Source organism: Mus musculus, chromosome 9, assembly GCF_000001635.26.
Source record: "Mus musculus strain C57BL/6J chromosome 9, GRCm38.p6 C57BL/6J".
NCBI classification, from domain to species: Eukaryota; Metazoa; Chordata; class Mammalia; order Rodentia; family Muridae; genus Mus; species Mus musculus.
This window is the reverse complement of record NC_000075.6, coordinates 109,215,193-109,235,299: the sequence shown is the minus strand read 5'-3', so window position 1 is coordinate 109,235,299 and position 20,107 is coordinate 109,215,193. Positions and strand designations below refer to the sequence as shown.

At 43.6% G+C, this 20,107-nt stretch overlaps 1 protein-coding gene across 1 annotated transcript; it reads left to right on the top strand.

Annotated features, from left to right (window-relative positions):
• Window positions 1-545: 545 nt before the first annotated feature.
• Window positions 546-17,868, top strand: Fbxw20 (F-box and WD-40 domain protein 20). The gene is made up of 10 exons (NM_001008428.3): window positions 546-687; window positions 1,443-1,480; window positions 1,672-1,835; window positions 2,913-3,031; window positions 9,232-9,441; window positions 10,786-10,944; window positions 11,817-12,027; window positions 13,453-13,631; window positions 13,915-14,039; window positions 17,705-17,868. The coding sequence occupies exons 1-10, from the start codon at window positions 598-600 to the stop codon at window positions 17,814-17,816; spliced, it is 1,407 nt and encodes a 468-aa protein (NP_001008428.1). The 5' UTR covers window positions 546-597; the 3' UTR covers window positions 17,817-17,868.
• Window positions 17,869-20,107: the final 2,239 nt, after the last annotated feature.

Below are 20,107 nucleotides of genomic sequence, written 5' to 3'. Positions count from 1 at the left end.
GCAGCCCACTGCTGCCCACACAGAGACCAGCAGTAAACATCAGGTGTCCTCTTTGACCGCCACTTTCTACTAGAAAGCTAAGTACACAAGCACATGATCTCAGAGGCTGTGCAGGCACAGAGAGGTGGGCCCTGCTGATCTAACTCAGGTCTCAAGGTAGACATGAACATGGAAACCAGTTTCCCTACACCAGGAATTTGAGAAACCTAATGGACTTCACATAAGCAATTGAACCTGTTGACAATTAGTGTGTTACTCGGGATTTTCTAGAAGGTTCTGAGAAGTACATCATCAATCAGGGCTGCCCCAGATCATGTGCTTTTGGTCTCCAGAATGCCAGGAAGGGGTTGTTGAGCTCATCTATGCAATAAAAATCACTTTGGAGTGAGTTCAGGTATGAGCACTCTCAACTGAGTGCATCTGGCACAAGTGAGTGGGGGCTGGGAGTCAGGCTGAGAGTCTACACAGCTGCAGCTTACTCCAGTCAAAGCCTCATGACCTGTGGTTGTCAATCCTGCTAAATCTTTGGCCAAGCCAGTAAAAAGGAACAAGCTTGGGAGGAGAAAGGAGAGTCAGTGTGGACTTAGGCCACAAAAGATGGAGGTCCATTTGCCTAGATTGCCATTGATGAAAATCTTCTCCTATCTGGATGCCTACAGTTTGCTACAGGCTGCCCAAGTGAACAAGGTAAAAGCTCCATGGCTGAACTCCTCCATTCAATGCACCCTACATGAGACCCCTTTGGCCTTTCCCACTCAGTCTTGGAGTCTCAGCTACCCCAGCACCATACTCACACAGCCTGGCATCCTTCCTTCCTTCTTCCTGCCCTTCCTTCCTTCCTTCCCTCCTTAAACTTACCTTATTCAGACCTGTCTACTCAGCTCTGACACATTAGTGTCTTGGAGACTCAGCTGCTTCTCTTTACCAACAGGAGCTCCATCCTACAGAATAGCAAACAGATACATCTAGGTCTCATGGGTTAGCATTATCCACTCTGAAGACCTCAAATCCGGTTAAATGAGGCAGGAGTGGTGGTGCGGGACTGGATTTGAAGCGCTTGTGAGGTGGAAGCAAGGTGATCAGGAGTTAGGGTCAGACTCAATCACATGAATTTAAAACCAGCCCAGGCTACTAGACAACCTATCTCAGAACACTAACAGTGATACCAAACTTCTGCTAAATGAAAAGACCAAGCTGCCATGCAAAGACATGCTACTGATACAAAGCATCCTTGAGACTCCATGTCAGACCTTTGAGCCTGGCCCTCCTTCCTCTGAGCCCTCATAAGGTGACTTGTGTTTGCTGGGGTAGGTCTCTCCAGGCTGGCTGGGCCTGGAGAGCTAGGACTGTGTTTGATTAAACTATATAGGCACAGACCAGAACAAATTGAGAGCAGGAGAGGGAGGCAGTTGTTGGTTTAAGGATTCTTTTCTCTCCCGTAGAACTGGAATGAACTTGCAAGCAGTGATGTCCTGTGGAGGTAAGGAGAGGGGCAGGGTTGGATGGGAGGAGGGGACAAGATGGGGCTGAGGGAAGAAGAGGCCTCTGATTCTGGGCCTGGACCTCTGCTGCGTGAGGATGGTTAGTGAATAAAAGTTTGCTCACTGTAACAGTGGCTCTAAGGTCAAGTGACTTGGGTGAGCCTGATGGAATTGCAACTGTGTATTACAGGAAGTTGTGTCAGAAGAGATGGCTCTTCTGTGACATGGTTACCCTACAGCTCCTGGGCACAGAGACATGGAAGCAGTTCTTCGTTTTCCGAACATGGCAAGAACATGCCAAGACCCGGGCAAAGCCAGAAGATTTCACTTACAAGGAAATTCCTGCGGAGTATGGTATGGGCTTGGGTACCTAGAAGAGATGCACACTTGAGTTTTCCCATTCCGTGTGGTCCTACGTACTCATTTAAGAAGAGGAAGGGAATTGTAGTTTAACAGGATGGGGCTGCTGTGCTAGCACAGCCATGGAACCAATCTGTGATCTGCTGAGTGTTGCTCAACATCTTCAACCAGACCTATCGTTCCCTTTCCCCTAAGGCTTTGTACCCTTCCCAGAGCATAGAGAGAATTTACTGGGGAAATTACCAAATAGGCTTTAGTGTTTATCTTTTTCAACGAACTTCCTTAGAACAGTTCTCTGATGTAGAGGTGCTTTTAAGTTTTTTTTTTTTTTTACATTTTTTATTTCAGTATGTCTGTATATGATGTGTGTACATGACACAGTGTGTGTGTGTGTATCAGAAGACAACTTTGTGTTAATCCCTTTTACTGATGGGAAGAATATTACCTTTTCTGTTGGTTTTAGATAAGGTCTCAGTATATAACTTTGGTTAGCCTTGAACTTGATCTGTTGACTAGGCTGGCCTCAAACTCAAGGTCTGCTGCTTGCCTTCACTGGGACTGGTAGATCTTTACACCTGACTTTTTCTTTCCTTTTGTTTCTTTTTCTCTTTCTTTCTCTCTCTCTCTCTTTCTTTCTTCCTTCCTTCCTTCCTTTCATTCTTTCTTCATTACTTTGTTTCTTTCTTTCTAAAGACAGGATCTCATATATTACAGGCTGACCTCAAAACCTTCATGTAGCAAACACCAATGACCTTGAATTTCAGATCCTTCTGCCTCCAAATGAGTACTGGGTTATAGTTCATAGGCCTCTAGGAATAGAACAGTGCACTCTGCTGAGGGGTTGCAGCCCTAGCCCCCAGTACTTGCTTTGTATCTATAGAAACAGACTAAAGAGTAAATGTACCTGAACCAGTGCCCAACCTGCAGTGTGCTTGGCTGCCTCTCTCTTCATCCTTTCCACAGCTTTTATCCAAGCCTTCTTCATGGCAGAGAGAAGGGAAACCTACCTCCTTCAGTTAGAGTCATCCCTCAACTGTCTGCTGTCCACATAGTGTTGGGGTTTTTTTGCAGGATTTCGGGCAAATGCATGTTATATCTCAGGGTGTGGCTTAACAAGAAACGTACAAGACAGGTCGGTCATCTGTATGGTGAGTTCCATGACCAAGTTGTCCACCTGGGATATTCGTGAGGTAAGTCTGGCCGATGAGTAGCAAAAGTTGTGAATTCTGGATGTGAATTCTGATTTCATGTTTATGGTTTTGGTGATGAGACAGGATTCCCCCTATACAGACCTGGCAGTCATGTAGGTCCCCATACAGATCCACTTACCTTGGCTCCCCATGTGCTTTCCAAGGTTTGCACCACCACACCTGATTATCCCTCATCTTACTTTTTTTTTTTTAGGTTTATTGTATATGTGTGTTTTCTGTGCATATATGTATACGTAATCCATCTGTATCTGCTGTCTGTGGAGATCACAAGAGGATGTCAGGTCCCTTAAAAACTGTAGTTGCAGATAACTGTAAGCTGTGGGGACTGGGGCTGTAGGCACTGACCTCAGGTCCTCTGCTAAGCCATCTCTGCAGGGCCTGTCAGTGTTTCAAAGTTTTCATCATAGAGATTGTTCTCATACAAGGTCAGGTTTACTCCTAGGTATTCCTTTTTAAGATATATTTTTGACATTATATATGTGTGTGTGTGTGTGTGTGTGTGTGTGTGTGTGTGTGTGTGTGTATGCCTCTGTTAGTTTATTGTTGGTGCCAGCCGGCAGAGGCCAGAGGCTGTGAGATGTTGACTAGGCTTTGGGATCCCAACTAGGGTCTTCTGTAAGAGCATTAGTTCCTCCGAACTGCTGAACCATCACTCTGGCCCCTCACTCCAGGGTTGGTTTGTTGTTTTTCTGGTTTGAAACAGGGTTTCACTTTGTAAGAGACTTGGGGGAAACTTGCTATGTAGACCAGGCTGGCCTCGAATTCTGAGATCTGCCAACTTGTGCCTGCTGGGATCAAAAGCGCATACCATGCCCACAGGGCCCTTCAGGGTGGTGTTCCAGGCTACTGTGAATGGGAAGGCTTCCCTGATCCTTCTTCACTTTGTTTAGTGCTGCATGGGAAGGGCACTGATTTTTTTTTTCCGTGTTATTTCTGTAGCCTGCCAATGTGCTGGGAGTTTATCAGCTCTCAGAGTTTTCCAGAGGAGTCATAGGGTCTCAAAGTACAGCCTCATAGTGTCTGCAAATGGAGAAACTATGGCTTCTCTTTCCTATTGGCCTCCCTTTTTTTCCCTTCTCCCGTTTTATTGTTCTAGCTAAAACAATATCATACAAAATGAGATTAGAAAGTGTGGATATACTTGTCTTGTTCCTGATTTTGCTGGAAATGCTTTGGGCTATTTATGATCTTAGAGGAGGTACACTAAAGAAACTGCCGACATTACTGCTCAATGATATGATAAAGGTTTTTTATTGTAGATATGAGAGAACAGCCAGAGGCATCTAGAAGAGTCAAGAGCAGACAGAAAAAGAAGTAGACTGTGTTGTGTTTTTAAAAATACCAGGATATGTTTTGTAGAGCGAACTATGGTGAGGTAGGAGGGGTGCCTCAGCGGGCAGGCCCATGCTGAGGCATCTATTCCCCTGAGGTAGGACACATAGGACAGGGTAGTATAGAATACAGTTTATTTAGGGCATGGGAATGGGAGTTGAGAGTAGAGACAGAGAACGAAAGGGAGAAAAGGAAAGAGAGAGGAGAGGCAGGTCAAAAAACGTGGACAGGGCGGGGGCGGGGGCGGGGGAAGAGTGAGAAAGGGATTAGGGAGAGATAAGAGTCAGACAGAAAGGTCAGAGAGAGCAAGGAGGAGACAAACAGCCCCTTTTATAGCAAGACAGGCCTACCTGCTATTGCAAGGTAACTGTTGGGTGGAGCCCAGAAGGAATGCTAACATTCTTCCATTTTGGTTTAATTTTAAAAAGGAGAAACTAGAAAGAGGCGATGGTGAAGCAGGAATAGGGTCATTGTGATCTTTAGCTGCTTCCTGCTGACTTTGGGGTGACATGTCTGGGAAACCTAAGAAAATGGGGAAGGGGTGTTGGTCTAGTCTTAGGAGAGTCTCTTGTTTCCTTGCTGTGCAGGATCTGTGGGACCATCTGTGGGTAGGAAGGAGCAGGTCCAGTAGAAGCATCTGTGTCTGTGAGAGCAGGCGATGATGCATCTCTGGGTTGCTTCTCTGGAGCTGTCCTGGATGTAGATTTCGAGTAAACACCTGGACTTAGCAAGATGCTTGAACATTTATGTATATTTGAAGAAGAGAATAAAGTTAAGTACTTTTTGGAGGAAAAAAACTGTTCTCAGGTGTACATTTGAAACCCTTAGGTCTTAGTGGTTGGGGTTAGAGGAGTCCCAACCCAGAGAACAAGACAGGAATCCCACCCTCTGGAATAGTTAACAGGTAGAAACTTAGGCTATTGATTGACAGGTGTACTTATCTAGGTGGAGTCTGTGTTGTCCATGAGAGGTGGAACTGAGTGGGTTTCCTGGAGCTTATAAGTTTACAAAAGAGATAAATCTGTTAACAGCATGAACACTCTTTAAGATGAGTTTAGGGAAGACAGAAACCTTTCATGCAACAGAAGAACCAAGAAGGGATTTTTCCTTCTATCTGGGAGACCCCATATATATAAATTTAGCATAATGAGAAACATTTTAACTTTATATTTGAAAGAAAAATTAAAGGAAACTTGAAGATTTGACCATGTGAATATGATAGTTGATTATATAGTTTAGTATGAGAAACACCTTAAATCTATAGTTAAGAGTGATAAAGAATAGTACTCCATTGTGTAAATGTACCACATTTTCTGTATCCATTCCTCTGTTGAGAGATATCTGGGTTGTTTCCAGGTCCTGACTCTAATAAATAATGCTATTATGAACATAGTGGAACATGTGTCCTTATTAAATGTTGGAGCATCTTTTGAGCATATGCCCAGGAATAGTATAGCTGGGTCCTCAGGTGGTACTATGTACAATTTTCTGAGAAACCACCAGACTAATTTCCAATGTGGTTGTACCAGCATGCAATCCAACTAGCAATCGAGGAGTGTTCCTCTTTCTCCACATCCTCACCAGCATCTGCTGTCACCTGAGTTTTTGATCTTGGCCATTCTGACTGGTGTGAGGTGGAATCTCAAGGTCATTTTGGTTTGCATTTCCCTGATGACTAAGGATACTGAACAGTTCTTTAGGTGTTTCTGAGAACTTCAAGTTTCCTCAGTTGAGAATTCTCGGTTTAGCTCAGCTTCCCATTTTTTAACAGGGATTTTTGGTTCTCTGGAGTCTAACGTCTTGAGTTCTTTGTATATATTATGTATTAGCCCTCTATTGGATGTAGGGTTGGTAAAAATCTTTTCCCAATCTGTTGGTTGCCAGTTTGTGCTATTAAAGTGTCGTTTGCCTTACAGTTGCTTTGCATTTTTATCAGGTCCCATTTGTCGATTCTTGATCTTGGAGCATAAGTCAATGGTGTTCTGTTCAGGAACTTTTCCCCTATGCCCATGTGTTCCAGGATTTTCCTCACTTTCTCTTCTATTAGATTCAGTTTATCTGGTTTTATATGGAGGTCCTTGATCCACTTAGACTGGAGTTTTGTACAGGGAGATAAGAATGGATCAATATGTATTCTTCTACATGTTGACCACCAGTTCAACCAGCACCATTTGTTGAAAATGCTTTCTTTTTTCCACTAGATGGTTTTAGCTCCTTTGTCAAAGATCAAGTGACCATATGTGTGCGGGTTCATTTCTGGGTCTTCAATTCTATTCCGTTGATCTACCTGCCTGACACTGTTACAATACCAGGCAGTTGCACTGAGTGTACTTCTCCTAGTACCTTCCTGGGCTGTGTGTCTTAGGGTAGGAATCATGGCTGCAACTGTAGCAGCATTGCTTGACCTGACTGCAGCACAGCTGTGTAGGTAGAATCTCTGTTCTCTATGGTTTTCTGAGTGCTAGGAGCCCATATGATGCCCTGGGAGAGGGATGGTGGGGACCCTAACACCAGTGGGAAAGAACACAGGATGGGCCATGCCTGTGATTCTTGAGGACATTACTTCTGGCTTCCCACTGTGCAGTCCCTGCTGGTTTATGCAAGAGGTTTTTTTTTTCTCCTGTGTACTCTGACTCGTGAGATGGCCGATGGCCAGCTGCTGAGCCATTGTAGGAGGGAACCAAGTGAATGCTGGAAACTTCAATGTGAGTTCCTTGACTATCCTTTGCTCTCTCAACTATTTTTTTATTTTAAAAGGTAATAGAGCCTAATGGAGTGAACATTAATCCATTCTTGAGATTGATTGGTTCGGTTTGTCTGGGAAAAGGTCTTACCCTTTAGTCCTACCTGGCCTGAAACTATGTAGACCAGGCTAGCCTCCACCTCAACAGATCTGCCTGTCTTTCCCTCCTGAGTGCTGGGACTAACATGGTGGCCCAACACACAGCAAAGGGGTTTTTATTTTGTTAGGGTCTCAATGCTTATAAACATTGTCTCCTACAGCAAACTGAAAATGAAATATAATAAACAGGATGATCTTGAGGTTGGAGGTTTTGGGGCTTTTGTTTTTGTTTTTAGTTTGGTTTAGGTTTTGGCAGGTGGGTGGGAGGAGGCTGTTTAGGATGCTATCAGGCTATCCTAGAGTTCAGACTGATCATGGACTCATGGGGACCCTCCTACCTCTGCCTCCTAAGTGCTAGGCAGGATCCAGTGGTGCATCATCATCCTACCTGGCAGAGGGAGCCAGGAGTGTAGTGCAACCTCAGCCATGTGAGACTGAGTCATGGCTGTATGGTAATGAGGCCTTCAACAGGTTGTCTTTCAAAGGGGTCAATGCAGGAGTCACATTTTAGTGAGAGATTGAGTCAAAGGGAAGATTACATTTAGAAGGAAGGAGAGGTTATTAATAATTTTCATTAGAAATGGCTATATTGATTGCTGCCTATAATATTTTGATAAATTTAATTATGCTTTTGGCTTTTTTCATTGATGCGGCTACTGATGGAGTACATGTGTGTGTGATTTTTGTGTTGTGTGTGTGTTTCTGTATGTGTGTATGTGTGTGTGACTTTTTAAAAAAGACTTATTTATTTTATTTCCTGTATCTACATGTATACCTGCATGCCCAGAGATGGCATCATATACCATTATAAATGCTGTGAGCCACTATGTGGTGGCTGGGAATTGAACTCAGGACCTCTGGAAGAGCAGACACTGCTCTTAACCACAGAGCCTTCTCTCCTGCACCTTGATTTTTTTTTTTTAAGCTAAAAGAAATCCTGGAAGAAAACCTGTTTTTCTCATTTGCAATGTATAAGCATTGATGATACAATAACCAGTTTTGGAATTGATTCATTGTGAATATGTTCTTTTCATGTGTTATAAAACCTAGTACTGCCATAAGTGATGGCCTAGGCCTTTAACTCCATCACTCAAGAGGCAGAGGCAAGTGAGATTGAAGTCAGCCTGGTTTACATAGAGTTCTAGGAGAGCCAGGGGTATAAAGTGTCCCTGTCTCAAAAGCCAAAAAATAATAATAATAATCTAGCCCCACTAAATGTGACGATAGACCCATACTCCCTGCTGCACTGTTAGTAAAAGGTGAAATGGGTTTGAACACAGGCTGCTGATTGTTTTTCATACGTGTTTGTTGGAATTGGTTCTCCCCTTCCATGTGGTTCCTGGGGATTGAACTCCTATCATCAGGTTTAGTGGCAGGTGTCCTTCCCTGCTGAGCCATCTTAACAGCAATGTTCTTCTCTCTGGTCTGTACAGTGTGTGTGTGCTCGCCTCTGAGCATAATGCAAGTGTCCTGTTTTCCTGTCCACTCCTGTCCCAAATAATCTAGATGTTTGTTTTCTTCTTTTTGTTTCTTTTTATTTTTATGTACATAGGTATTGTGTCCGCATATATGTCCATGTGAGGGAGTCAGATCCCAGATCCCCTGGAATGGGAGTTAAGGCAACTGTGAGCTACCATGTGTGTGCTGGGAATTGAACCCAGGTCCTTTGGTTAAGAACATCTGGTCGTCTTAACTGCAGAGCCATCTCTCCAGCCCTGGGTTTCTTTTTCTTTTTTGAGATAGTCCTGTAATGTAGTCCCAACTGGCCTGCAACTTGACATTGTAGACCAGACTGGCCTCAAGCTGCTAGTAACCTTTCTGCCTCTGCCTCCCTGGAATGGGATTCTAGGCCTGTGCTACCATGCCCAGTGAGGGATGCTTAGAACTTTCATATTCTTTTCTTGTAAGAAGGGGTTCCAGTCTGGATGAGGCTTCCAAATGAACCTGGTGGGTGAAAGCAGTTGAACTAGAGGTGCTCAGACATGATGATGCTCTTGTTCTCCAGGGCATTATGACCTGGGTAAGCACAGAACAGCCAGCCTATATCAAGCTGTTGACTACCCTCCCTGAGATGCACATTGCGGTCACTGTAGATACACACTCAACTATCAAACTGTGGGACTGCCACAACAGGGAAGCTCTGGCAACTAACTGCCTGTTCTCCTCCTGTAAATTACTGAAAGCTGTGTTTTCAAAGGATGACCCAATTGTCTTGGTAAGTGGCCCCCAGATCTGGGATAGTCACACATTAGAAAACACTTGCCATATTTAGGTCTCATTAATGTCAAATATCAACTTGCTTTCTCAGACACTCTGCAAACCCTGAGAGTCAATCACAGTATACTATAAACCTGGCCATCCCTTAGCCTTTGACCTACTTCATGCACATTTCCTAAAGCCATTCTCTTAAAAATGAAATTTTAAAATTCTTTCCTGAGATATGGAGAGAGATGGCTCAGTGGGTAGCAGTGTTTACTGTGCAAGCACAGAGAACTGAGTTCAAATCCCTGACACATAAAAAGGGGGATGTAACTAAATGTGCCTGTAACTCCAGTGTTGTTGGGAAGGGAAATACGAGGGTCACTGGGACTAAGCGGCTGCTAGCCAAGCCAGCCTAGCTCCAAGGTTCAATAAGACACTCTGACAGGAAGTCGGTAGAAGAGTGATCTAACAGGATACCTGGCCTACTTTTCTGGTCTCCATGTATGTCCAGATATGTAATCTATATTCACATACATAAGAATACATACAGCATGCACAAGTACACACACATAATTTTTCTAGGTGATTTTATATCTTCTTGTCTTTGAAATGTTTATAACTGCTGAATCCATGAGTTTGGGTAGGGACAATAGAGAAAAATGTGAATTTTATTAGATATAGAGAAAAAAGGATAATGTGGATGTCCCAGTAATGTGGATGTCCCAATGAGTCCTAGGGAAGAGTGTTTTAGGGTAGAAAATCTTTAGACATGCCTTACCTTATGTGTTTGAGACAAGACTCCTGATGTAGTCCTGGCTGGCCTAGAACTCACTGTGAAGACTAGGGTGATCTAACGCAGAGAGATCAGTCTGCCTCTGCCTGCTGTGTGTTGGAATTAAAGATATATCTTACCATGCCCTACAAAAGTTTCTTTAAAAATAAATCTTGCAGGGCATGGTGGTGCATGTGACAAGGGCAGGAGAATCTCTTGAGTTTGAAAACAGCCTGGTTTACAAAGTAAGTTCCAGGATAGCCAGGGCTACACAGAGAAACCCGGTTTCAAAAAACAGAAAAGGAAAAATATTTTGTGTGTGAATATTTTCTCTCTCTCTCTCTCTCTCTCTCTCTCTCTCTCTCTCTCTCTCTCTCTCCACAGTTAGCTACTGAGTCCTCTCTCCCAGGTCTAGGGAGTTTTATTCTATGGGATCAGTGTAGACACTCTGAGAGGCAGGCTGGTCACAGCTCTGGGCCTCATTACTGGACTTGAAGACACAGTGGTGAATCTCAGAGCAAATAACACTGCTTCCTCCATGCTTAACCTTTTCCCACTGACCTGGTGCCGCTGCTCTGATTTCAGGTAGGCGATATCTCGGGAAACCTCTACATCTTTAGGATTCCTGACTTACACCTCATTTCCAAGGTGAATGTATTCCCATACGGTATTGATGAACTCCACTGCTCTCCTCAGAAGAAATGGGTCTTTCTGATTATGAAACACCCACGTGTCTTGACAAAGGTAGGTGTGTTCTAGCAACTCCAGGGTAAAGATGGGAGACAGTGGGAAGGTTGAGCCCTCAGGGATATCTGGGCAGACCAGTCCCCCTCTCCTAAGCCCTATCATAAGAAAAGACATCCTACAGTCAGGAAAGAATAAGGTGCTTGGGAGCATTCATGTAACCACTCACAATGGCAAATGTCTATTAGTGAAGTGTCCTTGAAATGTGCCTCAGCCAAAGGATGAAGGCAGGTGAAATAACAGTCCCCAGACATCTTTGTTGGCCCTGAACTCAAAGCAATTTTAGATCACTGGCTGGCATGCCCACCAGTGGCTCATGCATTTCAGTTAAGTGCTACCCTACCCAATGCTTTATATACTGCCTTCTCTCTTAACTGCCAGCTCTCTGGTGCCTGGTTCCTAGGTACTATGAGAGCAATGGTCTGCTCAGAGGCCAAGTACTCCTCAGGGCCCAAGCATATTTATTTGGTTTTATACATCAATATATATGACAGAAGCCTAGGTTACAGTATGACAGTCTCAATGCCTCATTTAAAAAAAAAAAGTCCAGAACAGCCCTGGACTGGTCCTCTGCACAGGGAAAATGTACTTAACCAAGCTCTGCCTAATGCATCCATTGTGGTAGGATGACCAAAGGGCCTCTTGACCTGGGTCAGGGACTCCATTCCACCTCTGAATGTGATGGGAGGGGCAGGAAGATGGTGAGTTATTCTGACCTTAAGTGGAAGCAATGATTGTTCTGCCCTGTCCTGGGTGAAGAACCGATGCGGCCACTCCTGGGTTTATTTTGAAAGCCCCTCATGTGGAGTGTGCCTGTGCCAGGCTGCAGAGATTTACTCTTCATTGACTCCCCTGGGCAATTCTCTCTGCAGGTCGTTTACATGAACAGCTTACTGAGGACATCAGAATTCTCTGCCCCTGTGTCTACCATTCTCAAATTTTCATTATGTGATAAAGCCTTCTGGACCCCAAGAAGGGAAGACAGGATAACCCAGATGTCCAGAGGTGTCCCCCCAAGACCCACAAAATTTGCCACATTTGATATGAAGCTGGAAGAGATTGGGAACAAAGTAACTGTTCAAGGTAAACCTTAGAAAGTTCTCAATCCAGACATGACGTCATACGCCCCAAATCAGGAGACTGAGTCAGGAAAGGTTCATAGAGGCTGCTGTCTCCCAAATCAGAAATATGGAACTGTCAAGATGGTTTAGCTTGTACACATGCATACGTACACCCACACAGACATGTACACACAAACACACACACACACACACACACACACACACACACACGCACACTGATAAAGTTAAAAACAATAAAAGTAAAAGGCCAAGCATGGTAGTACACACATTTAATCTCAGCATTCAGGAGGAGAGACAAGCAGATCTCTCCGGTTTCTAGGCCAGCCTGAGTACCAGGTTGTCCATGGACACATAGTGAGACCTTGTCTCAAAAACAAAAACAAAAATCCTAAATGACAATAAAGAAATATATATTATGGGGAGGAAAATTTCTTAGGGCAGTGGTTCACTACCTATGGGGTCATGACCACTATGGCAAAACTTCTATCTTCAAAAATACATAAATCACAATTGATAACAATAGCAATATTACCATTATGAAGTAGCAATGAAAGTAACTTTATGGCAGGGGTTACAACCCACCACTACATGAGAACTGTATTAAACTTCAGTAGGAAGCATTGGTAAGGTTGAAAAGCGCTGGCTTAGAGGATAGATACACTTACCTACGGAGCCTGACAACCTAGTTCAGTTCCTGGGGTACCACAGGATGGAGGAGAGATCCAAATCCCTCAAGTTGTCCCCTGACCCCCACATGTGTGCTTGTGGCATGAATACATACACAAGGATAATAATGTAAAATCAAATTTTAAAAGAAATCCCTATTTCTCCTGTGTTTCCTGCACATGCTCATAGTAAGTTATAAATGCTTGATGTTGTTTTGTATTTTTAGTCTTTGAAGACAGGTTCTCTGTGTAGCCATGGCTAACCTGGATCTTGCTCTGTAGACCAGGCAGGCCATGAACTTGTAGAACCACTGGACTGTGCTGGATTGTGGATCACCGTATGATGATGCTCCACATGATGTTTTTGTAAAGGGAGCAGGAGGCTCCTTGGCCAGATGTGAACTTGTGTCTGCTTGATGGCCACTAATCTAGTGAACTGTGGTTCTCTTGGGAAGGCATGTTACCATTGCTGTCATGCACTAGGGCCTGGGTACTACTGTCCTTTCCCAGTACAGGTTGTCTTTCCAATGTTGAGATACTGACTGTCCACACTTTCACTGTGTCACAGCCTGCCTTTCCCTGGCCAAGGACATGGACTTGTCAGGACATGGAATTGTCAGACCAATGGACTGCTTTCATTGTCTCTTTCAGACTAGCACACCATGGAAGGAGGGATATGCTTTTCAGTGATCATTAAGGATTTTGTCCCTACTTAAATGAATGAAAGAGTTGCCTCTGTATTTTTTGTTTGGTTGGAACAGAATATTTGGTCGCAAGCTTCTCTTTGCAAGATTATGAGGCGAGTCCAGAATGGATGGGAGTCAGTAATAAGGACGTGATTGTTTGTTCAACTGGATCCTCTCTCTTGCTCTTCAACATACATGGTCTCCGTCTTCAGACATTTCACTACTGCCCAGAAGAGATCTTGAGACTATGGGTGGTAAGTTAGGAATGTTTCCCCTCCAGTGGGGCTTTTAAAAAAAAATTACATTTTTTTAAACTTCATACTGTTGTGGTGTGCACATGTGCATTTGTCTGTGAACACTTGCAGAGGCCAGAGGCCGACTTCCTGGTGTTAGTCTCTCTCTTTCCACCTTTACATGGGCTCAGAGCACCAGGCTTGCTCAGCAAGTGCCTTTACCTGATCAGCCTTCTCTAAGGCCCTCTCCCTGTCTTTTGATCTATCATTGACTCCAGCCAACTCACATTTGTGTTCTTTGAAGGACCCCCTTCATGTCATCGTCACCTGTAACGATGGCTCTATGGATGTGTATGCATGGGAGGAGAGAAGCCTGCTGCTCAGAAAGTGTTATCGGCTGCAAAACAGGAGAAATCTGCCACCAGAAAGGTAATTTCTGCTTCTTGACTTAAACTGGACATTAATTTTAAAACATTTCTGGAGCTGGAGAGTTGGCTCAGCAATTAAAAGCACTGGCTGCTCTTCCAGAGGACTTGGGTTCCATCCCCAGCATCCACATGGCAGCTCACACCTGTCTGTAACTCCAGTTCCAGGGGATCTGACTGACACCCTCACACCAATGCAGTGAAAGTAAAGTTAAACATATTGAAAAGTTCTGTGCAAAAATGCATTTTAAAAAGAGAAATGAACTTTCTATAAAATGTATGACTAAATGTATGATCTCCAGCATCACCCAGAACAGATATTGGCTGTGTATGTGTAATATTTAAGAAGTAGAGTCAGGAGGATCCAGAAGTGCAAGGTCACCTTCTGCTATGTAGGAAATTTGGCAGCCAAATTGGGTTTATTGCAAAACCATCACAAACAAACAAAAATTGGAACTGGCTAAGTATAACACAAGCCTTTAATCTCAGCACTCGGGAGGCAAACAAGTGACTATTTTGTCAGTTCCTGGTCTACATAGTGACTCCCAGGACAGCCAAGACTAGAGAGATTCTGTATTAGGAATGAAATGAGGGAGGGAAAAAAAGAATTGCTAGTTCTTGGAATCTCAGCACATTCAGTTATGTCAACAGTCTCAGGCCCACAGTAGAAGTGGGGAGAATGCATCCTCATATCTTGTCTTTAATGTCAGGATGGGTTCTCCTGAGAGCAGCCCCACTAGGGTTGCTTCATCATTGAGCTGTCATTATCTCCATTTGACTAATTTTCCTTGAGTTTTACTTGCCTTCATCCAAAATATTTTCAGTGATCATGGTATGGGGTAGTACAGTCCCCAAACCCTGCATCCAGGCTGCTGAAGCAAGTGCTGATTGCCAGTTAGCAAGACAACCTGACCCTGTCTCCAAAAAAAAAAAAAAAAAAAAAAAGTAAAGGAAAAAAATGAGTCCCAGTTCTTGCAGGATTTCTCTGTGTAGCCTCAGCATCTTAGAAACACTCTGGCCTTTATCTCCACCTCAAGATCCACCTGTCTCTGCCTCCAAAGTGCTGGAACTAAAAGTGTTTGCCCAGAGTCCCTTTTCAACAAGGATCAACAACACAACAATTTACCATTATAAATTATATTACATGTATGACTTAACAATATTTCTCCCTCCAAACATAGGGACACAGAGCTAGAATTCCAGCATGCAGGAAACTGAGGCAGAAGAATTACCTCAAGTTTGAGGCCAGCATATGCTACATTTAGATTCAATGCTATTCTGGGCTGTAAAGTGGAACCTTCTTTCAGATTTTTTTCCCACACTCTGTGTGAGTTATCTTTGTTGATTGATTGTTTGTTTGTTGTTGTTGTTGTTGTTGTTTGGTACATTTTGGTGTGTTGGTTGTTTGTTTCCTCCATTGTGCTGTGGAGAGACTTTGTAGTTTGAGTCAGTCCCCTTTGTCAATTCTTGCTTTCGTTGCTGGTAATTGGGGGTTCCCGGTCAAGAACTCCTGCCAGGATTGAGTCATGGAACTTTTTCTACACAATCTCTCTTAGTCATTTTCTAGTCTCAAATCTAGTCATTCCTTCAATGTGTTATCAGTTGATTATTGAATTATTGTGTAGTGGGAAGCATAAGAATGTGGTGGCCTTTGAATCTTCGTGACACCATCGACTGGAAACCCTATTCCTTATCCTTAAAAAATAAAATAAAACAAACCATAAAAGTGCAGGTTCTCCTCCTAGGCTGTGATGCGTGTGTTTGAGGGCAGTGTCGTTCATCCTGCTTTGGTCACAGCAGCTTGCTGTGACGTATTTTAAAATCTGATACTGTGATAGCTTCAGTTTTGTTGTTTTGCTCAAGAAGCCCTTGGCTATGTAAAGTGTGGGGGAGTGTATGTTGCTTTGAGACATCTTGTATAGCCCAAGACTGGCCTCAAACTCGCTATGTAGTTAAGGCCTAAAACTTTATGTATCCAAGGAGTACCTTGAACTCCTAAACCTTCTCCCTTTCACTCAGTTTCAGATTTCTCATTGGTATTAGTTTCTTCTCCTTGAGGATTTGGAAAGGACTGTACAATGTCCTTCTGGCTTCTATGATGTGCTGAAACATCCCTAGTCATTGGGGTCTGTCATTCTATAGATGATCAGGTAGAATGCCCCTCTAATTTCACATTTCTGGTTTAATTATTAGAAACTTGTTCTTCTTGAATCTAGTGCCAATGGTTGGACCTTAATGTATTTGGTCTTGACCTGCTTTTGACTCTCTGTAGACTTACCAGTTTGGGGAAGGTTCTTTGTCTTTCTTGTGCTTGGGGAGTGAATCCTGGGTCTTCCACATGTAAAGGATGAACTCTGATAAAGAACTTTACCCCCAAATTTCAGGGAGTTTTGCTGTGTCTGCCACATCCCAGGTGGAGAGAGGTAGGGGCGCCATTTATACCATCTCAGTGCAAAGCAGGATAAGGGTGTGGACGACAGGTTTCGGCTAGAGTCTGCAAGGTCACGGGCAGAGGCTGTGTCATTGTCCAGGGCAGATCTCACACTCATGAGCTCCTGAGTGATCTGTTAGACGTTTCCCACAGTAGTAAACAACAGAATGACTGACATGAGCCCCACCATCTCCACGCCCCCTTGTGGGGAGGGGATGCATTGCTATATCCACTCTGAGTGGACCAAGTTTGGCAAAGGGAACAGAACTCAATTTTAAAATAAATTTATAAATTAAATCCTTGGGTTTTTTTTTTCTGAGACAAGGTCACTCTATGTAGCCTAGACTAACCTCAAACTCTGTCAATCCTCTGGCCTCAGCTCCTAAGTTGATGTGATTTATAGGTCCCTGGTATCACACCAGGATGCTCTCTCTCTTCTTAAGTTAGGTAATATACTGAACAACTGAGAATTGAGAAATGGGGCAGAGGTCTATTGCAGAAGGCTGGGATTGGAACTCATGCTATGAATGATAGTCATCCTTTGCCAATGTGCACAGTTACTCAAAATTAACCTGAGATGGCTCAGCAGTTTAGGCAATGTCACCAAGCCAGACAAATTCAGTCTCTAGAACCTGCTTGGTAAAAGGGGAGAACTGATTTCCACAAGTTATCATCTACTCATTCAATTTATAGGAGCGCACACATGCACTCAGGAACACACACACATACACACATGTACAAGTACACATAGCCACACATACCCATGTATACAGGTGCACATGTAAGCATTCACACATACACACACACACAGGCATGCACATATAGACACATACCCACTCAGGTATGCACAGGCACAACACACAGACACACACAGACACACACATAACCCACACACAGGAGTGGACACATAAACACATGACAAATAAGTATATTTTTATTTGTTTATATTATGTATATGAGTACATTGTAGATATCTTCAGACACACCAGAAAAGGGCATCGGATCTCATTATACCTGGTTCAGAGGCAACATGTGGTTGCTGAGAATTGAACTCAGGACCTCTGGAAGAGCAGTCAGTGCTATAAACCACTGAGCCATCTCTCTAGCCCCAAACAAAAAAGAATTTAAAATTTTTAAACAGATTCAGGACTGTGATGAAAAGACAGTCCTTTAATTACCAGTTGATAAACCTCACTCCCATGTGAGTACTGACATCTTGGGTTTCTTTCCTTTGGCAGCTTCATTTTCAAAACCCTATGTGACGATGTGAGCATAATTGGAGTGATGACAAATAGTCCCGCCCCCTGCTTTCTGATGGCATATACCTTGGCATCTGCTCTTGAAAACTGAGTGAGTTATGTGTCCTCTTCCTCAATGATAATAAAGGTCTTTTTGCAAAGATAGGCTGGTGATTTCAGTGTTGCTAAGCAGTGAAGAGGCCAAATATGATGGTGCACACCTTTCATCCTGACACTGGGGAGGCACAGGCAGGTGGAAGATCTGAATTCTGAGGCCAGCGTGGTCTACAGAGCTAGTTCCAGGTCAACCAGGGCTATGTCATGAGAACCTATCTCTGTCTAGCCATGTCTAGCCATCCAAGCCACTTGGCTGTGACATCTGTCATTTCATTACTGTAAGGTTGACTCAGATGAGCAGGCTGTGTGGGCAGCTTTTCTGAGACTATAATTTTCCCCTGTCCTCCTTCCTCCTTTAAACTTTCCCATGTACCTCTCCTCACTGTTCTCTTTTGAATTCTTGATCTCTTTTTTTCCTCAAACAAGTTTTGAAGTCAAGGGCATATGGGCTGGAGAGATGGCTCAGCAGTGAAGCCCACTGGCTGCTGTTCCAGAGAGCCTGGGTTCAATTGCTAGCACACAGACAGCAGCTAACAACTGCCTGTAACTCCAGTTTGGGGGGGTGGGGGAGGGTACCCATCACACAGATATACATATAGGCAAAACAGCAATACAAATAAAAATCTTTTTAAAAAAAGAAAGAAAAGAAAAGAAAAGAAAAGAAAAGAAAAGAAAAGAAAAGAAAAGAAAAGAAGAAAAGCAAAAATAATAATTATTAAAAGCCAGGTGGTGGCAGAGCACACCTTTAATCTCACCACTTGGGAGTCAGCCAGGACCGAATTCAAGCCAGCCTGGCTTACAGAGTGAGTTCCAGGACTGTCAGAGCTATATACATATATGAACACACAAAAACCCTGTCTTGAAAACCCTTAAAACTGAAAATTAAAGTTTAATTGAGCCTATGGTTTAAAAGGATTAGAGTCAAAGGGTGGAGCAAAGGCATGGAGGCAGGAACAGTGAAGAGTGCACATCTTGATTTGCACATAGGACGCAAAGAGGCACCATGGGAATAACAAGTCTTTTTAAATCTAAAAACGTATCCACAGTGACACAACTCCTCCAACAGAGCCACACCTCCTAATCCTTCCAACATAGAAACCAACTGTTCTGGCTGGTTTTGTGTGTCAACTTGACACAGGCTGGAGTTATCACAGAGAAAGTTTCAGTTGGGGAAGTGCCTCCATGAAATCCAGCTGTGGGGCATTTTCTCAATTAGTGGAGAGGGCCCTTGTGGGTGGTGCCATCCCTGGGCTGGTAGGCTTGGGTTATATTAAGAGAGCAGACTGAGTAAGCCAGGGGAAGCAAACCAGTAAATAACGTCCCTCCATGGCCTCTGCATCAGCTCCTGTTCCCTGACCTGCTTGAGTTCCAGTCCTGACTTCCTTTGGTGATGAACAGCAATGTGGAAGTGTAAGCAGAATAAACCCTTTCCTCCCCAACTTGCTTCTTGGTCATGATGTTTAGGCAGGAATAGAAACCCTAAGACACCAACTTCATGAGAGACCTTCTCATTCAGATTACGAAAAGTGCACACACATGCATACCACACAGAAACATACAAAGGATGAAACCCCATAGGTAAGTCACGTGAAAGGCAAAAGCAAAAGAATCCTGAACCACATGGTGAGCTCAAGGCTAATTTGGGTTACATGACACCAGATCTCAAAAGAAACAAAAACCAAAGGACTAGATACAAGGCTTGCTAGTTAAAACCACAACTGCTCTTCTAGAGGACCCAGGTTCAATTCCCAGTACACACAGGGCCGTTCACAATTCACAATCCAGTTCCAGGGATACAACGCCCTCTACTGGCCTCCGAGGAAACTACATGCTTCTGGAACAGATTCAGCCAAAACATATATACATACATACATACATACATACATACATACAATCAAGCTCCCTAACTGTCTGACTCTCTAGGTAAGGGAAGTATATGACTGGAGTCCCAGCACTCAGGAGACTGAGCCTGATCACAGGGAGTTTGAGGTAGCTTAGACTGTGTGACAAAACCCTTTCTCATGTAAGTAAATAAGGCTATATGGATAAAAAGAGCATTTTCTGAGTTGGGGACTATAAATATTACCAACAGAAAAGGGGAGGCAAAACACAGACAATGTCTTCTGAGAACTTTAAGGAATTTCATAATGAAATTCAGTGTTTTGCGCTTCCCCCCATCCGTGAGCAGGCTAAACATACTATGAGTACTTGCCACTTGGGTTTTATGACATAGGTGGAATTGTCTGCCTCACTACACCTACATTTTCCTACAGGAACTTGGAGGGA